General features: G+C 37.2%; 2 protein-coding genes across 5 annotated transcripts; both read right to left on the reverse strand.

Moving 5' to 3' along the window:
- Nucleotides 1-709: 709 nt before the first annotated feature.
- LOC107878440 (protein CONSERVED ONLY IN THE GREEN LINEAGE 160, chloroplastic) lies at nucleotides 710-10986 on the reverse strand. 4 transcript variants are annotated; one of them, XM_016725436.2, is made up of 10 exons: nucleotides 10536-10986; nucleotides 6852-6901; nucleotides 6696-6771; nucleotides 6511-6606; nucleotides 6295-6375; nucleotides 6105-6196; nucleotides 5577-5672; nucleotides 1713-1781; nucleotides 1175-1360; nucleotides 710-985 (listed from the first exon to the last, which is right to left on the reverse strand). In XM_016725436.2, exons 1-9 carry the CDS (start codon nucleotides 10821-10823, stop codon nucleotides 1222-1224), a joined length of 987 nt encoding a protein of 328 aa, XP_016580922.1. In that variant the 5' UTR covers nucleotides 10824-10986; the 3' UTR covers nucleotides 710-985; nucleotides 1175-1221. The 4 variants fall into 4 exon arrangements, with proteins under 4 accessions (XP_016580922.1, XP_016580923.1, XP_047271387.1 ...); XM_016725437.2 differs by having other exon boundaries at nucleotides 710-997; nucleotides 10536-10966; XM_047415431.1 differs by having other exon boundaries at nucleotides 5466-5672; nucleotides 10536-10966.
- Nucleotides 10987-13638: 2652 nt separating this feature from the next.
- On the reverse strand, nucleotides 13639-14058 carry LOC107876814 (protein AGENET DOMAIN (AGD)-CONTAINING P1-like). Its single transcript, XM_016723659.1, has one exon. It carries the CDS (start codon nucleotides 14056-14058, stop codon nucleotides 13639-13641), a length of 420 nt encoding a protein of 139 aa, XP_016579145.1.
- Nucleotides 14059-15470: the final 1412 nt, after the last annotated feature.

Genomic DNA, 15470 nt, shown 5'->3' on the forward strand with positions numbered 1-15470 from the left:
TTCTCTTTTAAAATAACAATCAAGGATGGTATAATATCACAAAAGTGTTCTCTTTTAAAATAGCAATGGACAAAAATATATTTAAGGTCGTTTGGCTTTAGGCCACCCATTTCAATGAGCCGCTACAGAAGTCATGTATAAAAAAGTACAGTTACAACTTACAATAGCATATGTTAATTTTCACCCTATGCACTGAATTCATGTTATTATTCTTGCGTTACAATTTATGCACTAAATATGTTATTGCGCAAAAACACATTTTTGACTAAAGAAAGAAGGTTGACTCTTCGACAATGCGAAGGGCTGCAAGATGGTTACCTGCATATTGGAAGCTGTATTGGATTGCTTTTTTCTTTTCTTTTTACTTGTGAGCAAATCAAACTTTAAAAGGCGGTATAAGTCGGGCAAATTAAATTGATTACTAGCAACAAGTAAATGGGATTTTACATACAAAACTGTTTTTGGTTTCCAAAGATGCTAATTACCAACACTAAAAAGTACTTCAAAGAAGAGCAGCGCAGTACACACAGCTTCCAGCATGGGATTCCCAAAGAAAACAAGATCATATTTTCTGCTCCAAAAACATATAAATGTAACTATGGAAAAAGTAACTCACAATTAGGTTATTTATTTATCTACTGGAGGTCCATGTGGGGCATATATAAAACTAATAGGATTTGCTTTGTATTAAAAGGGGTGACACAATAGAAACTCTTGAGAATCGTTCATTAACAGGAAGAATTTACACTTTCAATTGATAGTCAAAATATCTCGATTTTTTTTCTGGAGAAAACTATTCGTAAGCCTTCAACAGGATAAGAAACTTGAGAGGATCAATGAAACTTAGAGCAAGATTTAGTAAAGATCTGGTAGATGGAAGAACTCAAGCTATAAACATTTGACTTCATCAATTGAGAAGTAAACCAGTATCCATGTTGTAGCTCGTCTTTCGAATCCAACATCTTCCTGAACATTTTTTTTACCTCTGCAACAAGAACTATGGAGTGTGAGTGCACATTAAAAAATGACATGATTTTTCATTATTCATTGTGACTAATCAAGTCCTATACTAAGATGGAACATGAAGATCTACACATATTTATTCAATGTAAGATTCATAGTAACTTGAAATGAATATAAAAGTTGTAGATGGGAGCGCTGACTCGAAGCATACCCACTATTTTCATCAGAGGTTGATGCAAAATCATAAAATGTAGAGAGCTAAGCTTGTGTCTTATTTCCAATAATTGATACACCTTCCTCGATTGCTTGGACAAAAGTTGCGATTTTGTAAGTGAAAAATCCGACCAGCATGGGTATCAACTCGAGGTGCATGAATCCATACTCTGGGACTAGGATCCTGGAAAAGAAACCAATAAAGCAAATTGAAAGCTGAGGCAATCTAAAAGCATTAATACTTGCCCTCGCAGAATGAACCAGAGGAAGTCGCTACTTCTAAGCTTGCTAAACCAAAAGCTGGGATCCCCAACTTGAAAATAAGGTTAAGAGAGGAAGTTGAAGTCCCTTAAAACAGCCCCAACTTCTTTGGCCATGCGAATGCAGATAAAACTTATACTACCAATTGCAATTTTCAGAAAATAAACAAGAGGTTCTAGGAAGTTTGCACTGAATCAAGAAGAGAGGTTTTGTTTAACATTTAGTTTTGATCCATATACATTTTTGGACAATATGGTAATAGCGGTAGATCTTACCCGTTCCACCGGTTAAAAATCATGACCAGAGCAACAGGAACCAATAGCCTTGGCTGCCCAACAGCCCCCCTGCAAGTAAAAGCCTCTGGTAAGATTACCAATCAGAGCACAAAACAGTCAGTCTTAGGGATATAGGCTATAGCTACTCTTCTTAGTCTCAAAACCAACGTCATTTGTCATGCAAGCATTTGATTTCTATTTACGACTGTCGTTTGATAACTTCCAATCCTGGAATGATGATGAAACTGGCAATTCGCATAGAACCACTATTTGAGTGATCTCGTACTACTCCAATTCAAGATTATGGATATCGATTTAACTGTGACAAAGTGGTAATAGATGCTCCATGAACATTTTCCAAAACAAATTTGGACTGTAGGATTGTAGCACATGCAAAATGTATAAGGAAATTGGGCTTCCTATTTTCCACTCTTTGAAGTGAAAACAAAGAAAGAAAGAAGAGAACAAATAATTTACTGCACAAAGGTTTTAATTTGAAGTGGTGCTTAAATACTAAAAAAATCCAATAACTAAAGCCTATAATTAAGCCACTACTTTGTACATGATTTCATGATCAGCAATATCCAAAACTACACCACTAACATCTAAAAATCAACCACTAAACTAAGTTGAGAACAAGGTTAAAAAAGTTGGATAATGTTCAACAATTGCTCCTACTTTTACTGCAGTAACTGAGGCAATAATCAAGACTCCTCCTTGCTTCAGTTGCTGCAAATTCTAAGTCTTTCGCTGAGAAATTCAAATCTGCTCTTTGACAAGGCTTTGGTAAACATATCTGTCAGTTGAAGATCCGTCTTGCAGTATTTTTTTCCCATCCGGTGTTCGGTACCCATATTGGAGTCCGACTACTCTGGATTCGCGCCTCGTAGGGCTCCATTCAGGGGGAAGCGGTCCCTTTGAGTGACGGAGTTCGGTGAGGACCAGTCAGATTTGTGTGGATTAATTTTAGCTTTTCAGTGGCTCTCCAGGTTGCTTTCTTGAAAGAAAGTCTTGCTTGCTTGCCAAATTGACAAGTTCTGTAATCTGGTATTTCGGCTTCAAGATTAGGCAGCCCTCAAACCAGATCTTTCTTTTGTGAGTTAATTACAGCAGCATGGTTGAAATGTCCGAGTCTTTTGTGCTGATCTTAGTTGCAGAATAAGATTTTTGCTCATGATCTAAAAGATCCAATATAAAGCTCCTTCCCTTCATCATTACCTTGAATAAGTTTCTGCCATCTTCATCCTTGATTTGACAGTAATTGGATTCAAAATGAAGTTTGAAACCATTCTCAAGCATCTGGCCAACACTAAACAGACTATGACTAATATTAGGTACAAAAAACACATCTTTGATTAGTTTTGTACCCGAGGAGCATTTCATTTCCACAGAAATATAGTCTCCATTACCAACTTGTACTTTGGAAATTACTGAAGTATCCAACTCCTTGAAGAGATCACGATCAAATGTCATGTGGTTTGTGCAGCCACTGTCAATAAGCCACTTGTCACTCGAGCAGCTAGTTGCCAAACATGTCGCTACAAAGAGTTGCTCTTCATCTTCCTGATTAGCTACCTGTGCAACATTAGTTTGCTGAGTGTTGTTCTTGCAAACCTTCTGATGATGTCCCATCTGCTGACATTCCTCACCTTGTTGGTCTGGCCTTCTCCAGCATTTGAACGGTGGATGACCCTTTTTTCCATAATGCCTGCAAGGAGGAAAATCATGTTTCGCTCCCCTATGGATCTCAAGTGAATGAGAACCTGAGTTTCCCTTGTTGTTCCACTTCTTCTTACCTTGGTCTCCTTGGTTTGATTGAACTTTTGCAGGTAGTGCACCCTCAACAGATCCTTTAGACCTCATAAGTCTTCTCTGGTCTTGTGCCTGCAAAGCATTCAATAGTTCTGCCAAACTAATCTGTGACAAATCCTTAGAATTTTCTAAAGCGGAAATAGTTGTTTCAAACCATTCGAGGACTGTTACTAGAATTTTCTGAACCAATCTAGAATCAGGAAATGCAGAGCCAAGTAATCTTACATTGTTGGCAATGTTGAGTAATCTATTAGAATACTCTTTGATTGTCTCTGAATCCTTCATCTTCTGAAGTTCGAATTCTCGAATCAGGTTAAGAGTACGCATACCTTTGATCCGTTCATTTCCTTCATATTTTTTCTTTAGGAAATTCCAGAACTCACAAGCTAATTTCAATGTCATAATCCTGACAAAGATTTCAGATGAGACTGTAGCGAATAGCGTTGCTCTAGCCTTTGATTTTCTTGTTTTCTTTTCCTTGTGATTCCTCATCTGCACTATGGTTGGATTTTCAGGCAAGGGAGGAACTTCGTCGTCCTCCTCAACGGCTTTCCTCAAATCGTTTGCCTCCATATATGCCTCCATTCTTGCTGCCCAGATACGATAGCCTTCACCTTTGAAGACAGGTGGTGCTAGTGTAGTGAAAAGAGCCTCTGAATCCATAGGAGAAAAAAACAAGAAGAGAAAGATATATTTCCCTCAAATGCAGGTCCCTTTAGAAGAGAGCTCTTGATACCAATTTGTTGGAGTTGTAAGGTTAACTTCAACTCTTTGAAGTGAAAACAAAGAAAGAAAGAAAGAACAGAACAAATAATTTACTGCACAAAGGTTTATTTTTCATTAATCTGAAGTGGTGCTTAAATACTAAAAAAATGCAATAACTAAAGCCTATAATTAAGCCACTACTTTGTACATGATTTTATGATCAGCAATATCCAAAACAACTACACCACTAACATCTAAAAATCAGCCACTAAACTAAGTTGAGAACATGGCTAAAAAAGCTGGATAATGTCCAACAATTGCTCCTACTTTTACTGCAGTAACTGAGGCAATAATCAACACCTTCAACCCAAGTGCCACATACATGTAACACAAAGAAACAGAAGCTGCTAAGGTTTGGGATAATACAATAGAAACCCCTTTGTACATCTTGGCACCTTCTTAATGCTATATTAAATTACTAACAAAAAGAATACACTTGTCTTTCTCTGACTAAGTTCTTTTCCTTGTTAAATGTTTGCATATTGATTTATGACCGGCTGACCTAGATTAGTTTCTTCAGCTCTTCCAAGTAAATTTGTGTTGTAAAATTACGGCCTATTTTGAACCACCACCCAAACGCGGGGGGATAGTACTATTTTGAACCACCACCCAAATACGGGGGATAGTACCATGGTGAACACTGTGCAGAAGTATTCAAAAATGATACAGTTCCGTTAAGGATCAAGATATTTCTGGTGGTTTCCTGACCTATCAGTGCACAAAACAATTCTAAGAGAGAAACAGTTTCACTCCAGTCCTTCGTAGTATTTATTTTTTGACTTTCTCTTTTTCATCCTCTCATACATTTGTTCTTTCATGCCCCAACAGCTTACAAAGGAGAGAAGGTTGCAAGGAAAGGAACAGGAACCAGATCGCACAAAACAAACAGACATACAATTCGCTTTTTCATCTTTACCCTCGAGTCAGGACTCTTATGATGTCCTTTATTACAAGGGTATTCTTAACATGCTGATCGAGCAGGACACTCATTTGCCTGCTGACAACAAACAAGTCATGAAGTAGAAATAATGAATATTTCAGTTTCTTAAGCAAAATCACCAAAACGTGGAACTTCCTTTTGGAAATCATGAAAAAATGGCATAAAGCCAAATAAAATACAAGAAACATGCAGAGAGGGAGCCATTGGCTAAAGATCTAGAAACATCAAAAGCGTACTTGATAAGTGCTCTGGGTCCATCTGACCGCATGGCATAAAGCCAAATAAAATACAAGAAACATGCAGAGAGGGAGCCATTGGCTAAAGATCTAGAAACATCAAAAGCGTACTTGATAAGTGCTCTGGGTCCATCTGACCGCATAGAATCCACACTATTTCCAAGCATACGCATGTACATCAAAGAACCAATCAACCCTGCACCGTAACTGCAAGAATGAAAAATACAACAGTTCATTAACACCACAATTTTGTGCATGTGTAACATCACCAGATTCAGAAAAGCTGAAGATTCCTTGCATTAAGTATATCTAAGCAAAGAGAAGCTAAAAAACATCCAGGACAGATAGAGGACATTGAAAGGACACTACCGGATTAAGATATTTCAGTCAAAGAAGCTTCCACACATTTCATCAGTTATCACGAACGTCAATTTCAGAGAAATAAGCAAATTAAGACTCCCTCCATCCAAAATTTTACCAAACTGACAACCTTAAGGGACCAATATACTAATTGGAGGAACAATTTGCAATAAATAAGGGCAATGTCCCAACACAATAATAGCAAGTCAAACATGAGTAAAGTAGACACCTAAAGGAATTAAAGCATATAGCCATGTAGAAAGTTCTATATTGGATTACCTTGCTGCTATTTCAGGAGAATAAGAAATATAAGCTGAAATCACACCAACACCACCAATCCCAACTGTGAGGAACAGCAATTTATTTTTCAACTGAAAGAAGAGAAAAATGAAACGATCAAGACGGTGAACTGAAAAGTCAACATATCTCAACAAAGAATGATTTATGCGGAATAAACGCAAACAAGGACCTTAAGATACTGTTCCCTTGACTGAGCAGCCATAACCTGTGGATCCCCTTGAGGGCGTTTTAATTCCCTTAACATCACGTCCTGTGTGATAAAAAATTTCAGAATTACAACTTAGAGAAGCATATTTCTCTATCTTATTAGTTAGAGACAAGGTGAGCAAAGATGTATTATGAACCAAGTTTCAAGCAATGCACTAATTGTAAGTTGATGACATACACTGCCCCCAGTTGCAGCCTTGGCAGCTTTGCCCCACTTCTCCTGCTCGCGTCGTGTTGGTGCTGGCCGCCATTTTGGAGATGCAGAAAAACGAGCCTGAAAATCAGTTTATTTTTCAACAAGGGTAGTAGAAGAGGCTAATGCTTCAAGATTCTGAAGGCAAGTTCTTTAAAGTTACTACATACTTGAGTATTTTCCACTTCTGGTTCTAGAGCAGGTTCTGAAGGGGCCGTGAGCTCCTTGGTCAAGTCAACTTCCAAACTACATTCTCCATATGCAATTATATTAGGAAGAACGCATAATTTCTAAATATCTAGAAAGAAAGTAAGAAAAAATTGCACCTGTTAAGACTCATGACTCTGTTTAAGCTAAGAAATCCTGATGTCTCTTCCTGTTGAGATATCAGGTCACAAGAATGTTGGCAATCATTGTAAAAAAAAAATATACCAGTATTAAGCAACATGCATATGTTTTCACTACCATATAATACAACAGCAACTACTTTTGTTCTTCATACTAGAGAACTACACAAATAAGACACATTCCTGTTCAAGTAAGTTCCTATACCATCAGCTCCAATTTATGCGACCCTATTTCCTTTTTAGTCCATTCCAAAAAGAATGACTTCTTTCTAAATTTAAAAATAATTTAACTTAAAACTTCTTATTTCACCCTTAATGATAAACATTTTTAGCCACATAAATGTTACAACAACAACAACAAACCCAGTGTATTCCCACCTAGTGGGGTCTGGGGGGTAAGATGTACGCAGTCCATACCTCTACCTCTGAAGAAGTAGAAAGGCTGTTTCCGATAGACCCCCGGCTCAAGGCACGAGATACCACACAGACACATAGTAAAGCACAGAAGCAGATTACATAACATAAATACGGCACCCATAAGTAATATAAAACAGAGGAGAGCAGAGGAAAGCACACAGATTCGTAATGAAACATGGAACACGGAACACGGAATCATAACAGGAATAAAACCCCCACCAAGTAATTCCCTACACTAGCGACCGAAACAGGCCCTAGTCCTCTGCCGTAATTCGCGTCCTCCAGACCTTCCTATCTAGGGTCATGTCCTCGGTGAGCTGTAACTGTTCCATGTCCCGCCTAGTCACCTCACCCCAGTACTTCTTCGGCCTACCCCTACCCCGCCTAAAACCATCCAACGCTAGCCTCTCACACCTACGGACCGAGGCATCCATGCCCCTCCTCTTCACGCGTCCGAACCATCTCAATCGTGCTTCCCGCATCTTGCACTCCACTGAAGTCACACCAACCTTCTCCCGGATAGTCTCATTCCGAACTCTATCCCCTCTAGTCAGCCCACACATCCAACGCAACATCCGCATTTCTGCCACCTTCATTTTTTGGATGTGGGAGTTCTTAACTGGCCAACACTCCGCTCCATACAACAAGGCCGGACGGACTACCACCCTGTAGAATTTGCCTTTAAGCTTGGGCGGCACTTTCTTATCACACAGCACCCCCGACGCGAGCTTCCACTTCATCCATCCCGCCCCAATACGGTGCGAGACATCCTCGTCAATCTCACCGTTACTCTGGATCACGGACCCAAGATACTTGAAATTATCCCTCTTACATACCTCCTGTGCTTCCAGCTTCACTACTATCTCATTCTCCCGCCTTACGTCATTAAACTTGCATTCCACATACTCTGTCTTGCTTCTGCTCACCCTGAACCCTTTAGACTCAAGAGTTTGCCTCCACACCTCTAATTTGTCATTCACACCCCCTCGAGTCTCATCTATCAGAACTACATCGTCTGTAAAAAGCATACACCACGGCACCTCCCCTTGAATACGCCGCGTCAACACATCCATCACCAACGCAAACAAAAAGGGACTAAGAGTAGATCCCTGATGCAATCCTGTCAGGACAGTGAAATGCTCTGAGTCTCCTCCCGCCGTCCTCACCTGGGTTTTCGCTCCATCATACATATCCTTAATTGCTCTGATATATGCCAGCGGTACTCCACTCACCTCCAAGCATCTCCAAAGCACCTCCCCGGGGACTTTGTCGTAAGCCTTCTCCAGGTCGATAAACACTATGTGCAGATCCTTCTTCCTTTCCCTATACTGTTCCACCAACCTCCGTACCAGGTGGATTGCCTCCGTCGTCGAGCGGCCGGGCATAAATCCGAACTGTTTTTCCGAAATAGACACTATCCGTCTCAGCCTCACCTCGACCACTCTCTCCCAGATCTTCATAGAGTGACTCAATAACTTAATCCCCCTATAGTTATTGCAACTCTGAATGTCCCCTTATTCTTATAGAGAGGGATCATGGTACTCCACCTCCAAGCCTCGGGCATCTTTGCCGTCCTGAAGATTTCATTAAACAATCCAGTCAACCACCTTACACCAGCCTCTCCAACGAACTTCCAAAACTCCACCGGTATCTCATTCGGCCCCGTCGCCCTACCCCTTCGCATCCTGCGGACAGCCTGTCTAACCTCTTCTACCTTAAAACGTCTACAATAGCTAAAATCCCGACACTCCTCTGAGTGCTCCAGTTCCCCTAACACAATAGCTCTATCCCCTTCGTCATTCAAGAGCCTATGAAAGTACGACTGCCATCTCTTCTTAATGTGGCCGTCCTCCACCAACACTCTACCGTCCTCCCCCTTAATGCACCTCACCTGATCGAGGTCACGACCCTTCCTCTCCCTAGCCTTAGCGAGTCTAAACAACTTTTTCTCCCCTCCTTTTCCCTGTAACCCTGCATACAAGCTCTCAAAAGCGGCCGTCTTAGCTGCCGTGACTGCTGACTTAGCCTCCTTCCTCGCTAGCTTGTACTCTTTCCTGTTTACCCTTTTCTCCTCTTCGTCCTTACTTTCCACCAACTTAGCATACGCCCCTTTCTTGGTCCCCACTTTCTTCTCCACCTCTTCATTCCACCACCAATCTCCCCGATGGTGCCCGGCCCGGCCCCTAGAAACACCCAACACCTCACTTGCATTCTCCCTAGCCACATAAATGTTAATTATGATATATTTCAAAAATCTATTAGTCAGACATAAGTTATGGCATATTTAAGACCACAACTTACAGAAATGTCCATTCATTTCTTTAACTCCGTGACCGTGCCTAGTCAAATAGGTTCACAAAAGAGTTGATTATAAAAAGAGCTAAAGGAAACCATCAAAATGACTAAGATTGTTAATTGCCCAACATGAAAACCAGGATATGCACGCACCCAATTGTGTGGCCTAGTGATCAATAAAGTGTGTCGCGAGCCATGCGGTTTCAAGTTCAAATCCCAAAAGAGACAAAAATAGCCTTGGTGGACAAAGTTACGTGGTACATGTTAACGGGAGGTGGAAGGTATCACATGGAATTAGTCAAGGTGTGCAAAAGCTGACCCCGACACCACGGTTGTTTAAAAAAAAAAAGGATATACACCAATAAAGAGAAGCCTATCAATTAAAGAAAGATTTCATCACAGAACAACACAATAGAGAAAAGAACCAACAATTCAAAAGTTGCTAGAACAATTGGTAAAGCTAATTTGCCACAACACTTCAAATTCAGGAAAAGATAAAATCTTTTGTGAAAAAAGCATGCCATAAGTTCTGAACTAAAATAGCTCCAAAGATGAACATATAGTCATTTCCCAAAACATTGAATTTATTATATACAAAAGGCGAGGTAGTAAAATTCTCATTCTATTTATTGCTCGTTAAGGGATGTGCTAAGTCAATACTGGACAAGTAATCATGAACGGAGGATAGAACCAACAATTCAAAAGTTGCCACAACAGTTAGTAAAGCTAATTTGCCACAACACTTCAAATTCTATAAAAGACAATCCTTTGTGATAAAAGCATGTCATAAGTGATTGTTGCGTGTTCGAACAAAAGTCTCAAATTGGTAACTGAAAAGACTGACAGTCTTTACACAGAACACACAATATCACAACACGTAAGAGTATCTTTGAGTTGTCTGAGCACAACAGTAATGAACACACAGTGAGGACAATTGGTTAAAGATTATACCTTTACAGAAGGAGCATTTTCTTGAGGATCTTGAACATACTTCTTCATGCGCCCCATAAATTCTGTATTCCATATAAACTCATCAGAGGTAAGAGGATCCACATCTTCACCCCAGTACTTCCTCAGCTTAGTGGTGGTGGTAATGGGTGGGTCCCCACTTGACAATTTCACAGGTTTCTGCTTGGATTGTGTTGGAATTGACAATGGGGTTGAGTTATTTGAAGAATCTTGAGATATTGGTGTGGCTGTTGAGGTCACCGAGAGGTAACAGTAGTTTAGCACTGACATTTTTGTTCAATCTTTTGGGGGGATAGAGTTATGGGGTTGCCAACTTTCTTGATTTTATAGAGGAAAAATGTACACATCTTTGTGCTAGTTGCTAAATGATAGGGGGTGGACCTGGTTAATGATAACATTTGCTTCCTTTTGATTGTTTGGCTATGAGAAAGTTTGATTGGATATTTATGATAAAAGTTACTCCTAATAAAAAGCATAATACATAAACAAACAGTTAAACTTGATCTTAATCGATAAGTAAACACTCTAAGTTTGAGAGTGGAAATCTAAATACTTCTAACTTGAGTCGATAAGTAAACACTCTAAGCGATCCAACTCGTCTTAATTATGTCTCATAGACATTTGATGCTGATGTGACACGTTAACTTTGAAAACTATCTAGAGGATTATTTTGTAAGTCGGAGTATTCAACTGACATAGTGGAGATGAGTTGATGTATCTCTATGTAGTGTTTACTTGTCGGCTAAGACCAACTTTAGGAATTTGCCTAAACTGTGTTTGGGGGAAAGAGATTTGGATTATGAAAGGTAAAATTGGGTTTATGTATAAAAACATTATAAAATGTGATAATATTCATGAAAATACCTAAATTTTAACCAAATTTTTAGTGGAGAATATTGAACTTTGCGGGGGTCCTATTACCTCCTATATTTTTTTAATCGGAATTAATTCCCCCGAACTTTTTTAAAGTGAAATTAATCCTCCAAAACGTATACCCAATTTTTTTAGGTGGAATGTGTGGTACACACGCTTTGTCTTCTCCATTTTATCACTTTTTAATATTTTTTCACCATTACAACCATATTAAAGATTCCACAATTCAAATTCATCCTACAAATCAAATTTCATTGAGTCAATTTCAAATTTCAAGTCCATTCTTATCACACAAGTTTCCAAATTCAATTTCTAGTTTCAAACTTTGAATTCCATTGAGTTTAATAAAAAATTTTCTTGCACATTGAATTTATGTGAATTCACTTGAATTTCAGTTTATGTATAAAAAACATACATTGAATTTTCAATAATTGAATGAAATTTTCTATTAGTTTTCTTCATCCGGCACAAAAGTTTTCAAATTCCATTTTCAAATTACGCCAACTCAATTGAATCTTCCATTGAGTTTCAAATTCCAAGTCCATTCCAACTCAAATTTCTTGAAAACTTTCTTCAACAAACTTTCTTAAACTCAAAACCCCAAACTTTCTTCCATTGAGTTTCCAGTTTCAATGACAGAAGCTTCAAGAATGGAAACTGAAACGGAACGAAATGGACTGCAACAAATAGGAAGAAAAAACTGAAACTCAAGAAGAAAGAGAAAGAAAAAAGAAGAAAGAAGAAAGGAGAAAGGAGAAAAAGAATGAAAAACTTTAAATAACTAAAAATATAAAACTTTAGAGAATTATAAAATTAAGGGGTTGTTTGACAAAAAAAAAAGAATTTAAAACGTTTTTAGCACTGTTCACGCGCTTAATGCGCGTGACTAACACGCAATGTGCCAAGTGGCAGATATATGTCATTAAAATACGAACAAAAAAGTCTGGGGTAATAGACCTCCACAAAGTTCAATATGCTCTACTGGTAATCCAGTCAAACTTCAGGTATTTTCGTGGATATTATCCCGAAGATTTAGAAAATCTTTTTTTTAAGAAAATTAGGTTCACAAATGTTTTAGCCAATATACCTAATTATCTTTGTTTATAAAGTACCAAATTGTGACCACAAATAGGAACTCCCTTACAATTTTAACTAATAATACCATTAACTGATTAGAAAATATGCTTACTAATGCGTTTCGCATCCAATAGGAAAAACAATGAAAATGATTTTCCTTTTGTCTTTTTGATTTGCATTCCAAGGGAAATATGTTCTACATAGGTACATAATACAACAACTTGAATGCCTAGTACAAATCCTAATTTCTCTTAGAAATAATTAAGCATGCCCCCCATTTTGATTTTGATTGGAAAAAGAGAAGCATATAAATTATAATCCTTGACAAAATAAAACTCAACAAAAGTACTACTACGAGAAGAGTCATGGGCTGATCTAGCCTTTTAATAGGGGTGCACGTACATTCATTAACTTTGAAAAAAGTTCTGTATACATATGTGTATATATCTTGAAGAACTATTATATATTTTAAAAAGACCTCTCAATCATATCTATTTAATCACAGCAACTAGTTGGTGTGCTCCTTTTGTTCTTTATGCGGAGTTCACCTTAGAGAGACAATTTTCGATAGGCCATTGGCTAAAAAACTAAAAAGCAAGGTAAGAAGAAAAAAACTAATAATAGAGATAGAACATGTATCGTATTGAATTACTGAAGGAACACCACAAGGTTTACTAAAATTGAACAGTTTTTTTTTTGTACAAATTTCTGTCTGAATAATTTAAAGAAAATACTTATACCACATCAAACAAATGAACAACAATACTAAATCATAAATCCCTCATCAATTTCCCTAAGATTTAAAGTAAAATTCAAGCCTGATCAATATGCTATGCCCTCAACGAAATTAAGAGGGCGTTTGGCCATGAAATTTTTTCCTACTTGTCAAGTTTAACTCTAGAAAACACGTTTAGCCGCAAAATTCCGAACTTTTCAAAAATTTGAAAAACAACAAAAAACATGTTTTCAGCTCACTCCAAATTACTCACAAAAATTCAAAAACAACTTCACAAATCCAATTTCCAAATATATATCATTTTTCAAATTGAAAAAAATTAATTTTTTTTCAATTTTCACAATGAAACATTGCCAAACACCCACTAAATTTCTATTGTCAAGAAAAGTATTTGCTTCTTCAAACACTAATTGCACCCTCTTTTGAACAAATCCATTTTCCATCAGCCCAATCTTGATGAACTCTCAAATCACTAATACCATAACCACATTCATCTCCACTTAATTCAAAGTATACAAAGTACGTAGCACCAATTTTACCAGTAATTTTTCCAACCCACCATCCATCATTACTATAAGCATCTACTCGATCATGCACGTCGAATCTACTCACTGGAATCTCCGGTGGCACGGGCCGGAGTTCATCAAGGGTAACAAACTCAGTCAAGGGACCAGAATGATCATCTCTCATTAGGGTTTTATACTGTACTATGTAATCTTTCTTGAGTGGTTGACACACCACAATTGCTTCATAATATGAACCAACAAATCCTTCATCTTTGCTTGCTACTTCAATAACATCACCCCTCTTGAACCCCATAAGGAAAAAGGGCAGTCCGGTGACTAAAACTTCAGCTATGTGCGGGCGAGTAAGGACTGAACCACAAGGGTTTATTAAGATAGAAAGGATTTTGGGGTGATTCTTGAATGGCAAGTAAATATTTTTTGTTGTTGGTTACGTGATTGTAGTGAGATTGACTTTAAAAGTTTTTGATTTTTTCCTCCTATAGATGAGTTGGGCATTCAATATATAAACAGGTGTATAATCAGCGAATTCAAATTTAGTTGAACCCTAATGCTAATACATGTGCCCAATTTAGGCGGATCCTAATGCAAATATACATACAAGTGCCCCCACCGTAAAAACTTACACGCATTCTGTGTATACATCAAATTAATATTTTTTACCATGATTATGTAGTTAAATTAAGTAAAATATATATTGATTAATCATGGTTAAGTAACATAAACTTTAAATTCAAACACAAGGCATACATATATTGGCTTGGTATATACACCGAGTGCGTGTAAGTTTTACTTAGTGCCCCAACATAGGTATAGAACACCAACCCTAATATGGATATGTTGCACAATTTTTGATAAAAGGTTAATTATAAGTGTAATTTGAATCATGATTCCCTAATTAATTCTTTAGTTTTTATCTATTTTCTTGCCTCTTGTAGAATAATTAATGCTAAAGGTAAAGTTGCAAAAATAATTAATTCTTTTGATTTTTTTAAATTTAGGAACAATTATTTTTAATAAACATGACAATTAGAAAAGAGCGAGGATAGTAGTATGATGATGTTTATTAATTCCCAGATGGTCTTTAAAAAGAATTACTCCCTCCATTTCCTTTTTATATGTTTATATTTCTTTTTAAATACTCCTTTAATCTTTAAGAATAATTTGGTCAATATCCTCTTATTATATTCTTATTCAAATTACTAAGACCATTAATTGAGATTTTTTTTTCAATGCATTTAATTACTACAATTTAGAAAGCGGCACATAATTAATTAAGGATATATTGATAAAATTATTTTTAATTTTCTAAAATTATTTTTAATTTTCTAAAATTAAGGACTTTATTAAATAGTGTGCCTAAGCCCAAAAAAGCAAACAAAAAGTAACGAAGGGAGTATTATATTTTTCTATTGGGAAAAAGACATCGTTTACATTCCAAACTATACAAGAAAAGTCGAAACCACATCTAAACTATACTAGTGACCTATTACACACCTAAACAATAAAAAAATGATACTTTTTACATCCTGTAAAGCATTATACCACTTGCATGTGGTGTGGTGTTGCACACGCGCCTGCCACGTCAGCATAATACGAAAAAAATAATAAATTTATTATTTTCATAATTTTTTTTAAATTTAAACATATGCACACACATACCACTTTTTTTTTTTTACTTAAATGGCCAACCTGCCATTATTATTT

This window comes from Capsicum annuum, chromosome 7 (genome assembly GCF_002878395.1).
Source record: "Capsicum annuum cultivar UCD-10X-F1 chromosome 7, UCD10Xv1.1, whole genome shotgun sequence".
In the NCBI taxonomy this organism is placed as follows: Eukaryota; Viridiplantae; Streptophyta; class Magnoliopsida; order Solanales; family Solanaceae; genus Capsicum; species Capsicum annuum.

Bases quoted from the DNA above. Each gene is read 5' to 3' on its own strand.
- LOC107876814 (XM_016723659.1), bottom strand. From the start codon at position 14,058: ATGGGGTTCAAGAGGGGTGATGTTATTGAAGTAGCAAGCAAAGATGAA.
- LOC107878440 (XM_047415431.1), bottom strand. From the start codon at position 10,823: ATGTCAGTGCTAAACTACTGTTACCTCTCGGTGACCTCAACAGCCACA. The intron at 6,902-10,535 runs GTATAATCTTTA...ATATCTCAACAG, and splicing joins AAAATGCTCCTTCTGTAAAG to GAAGAGACATCAGGATTTCT. The intron at 6,197-6,294 runs GTCCTTGTTTGC...CTCTTCTTTCAG, and splicing joins CAAGGGAACAGTATCTTAAG to TTGAAAAATAAATTGCTGTT.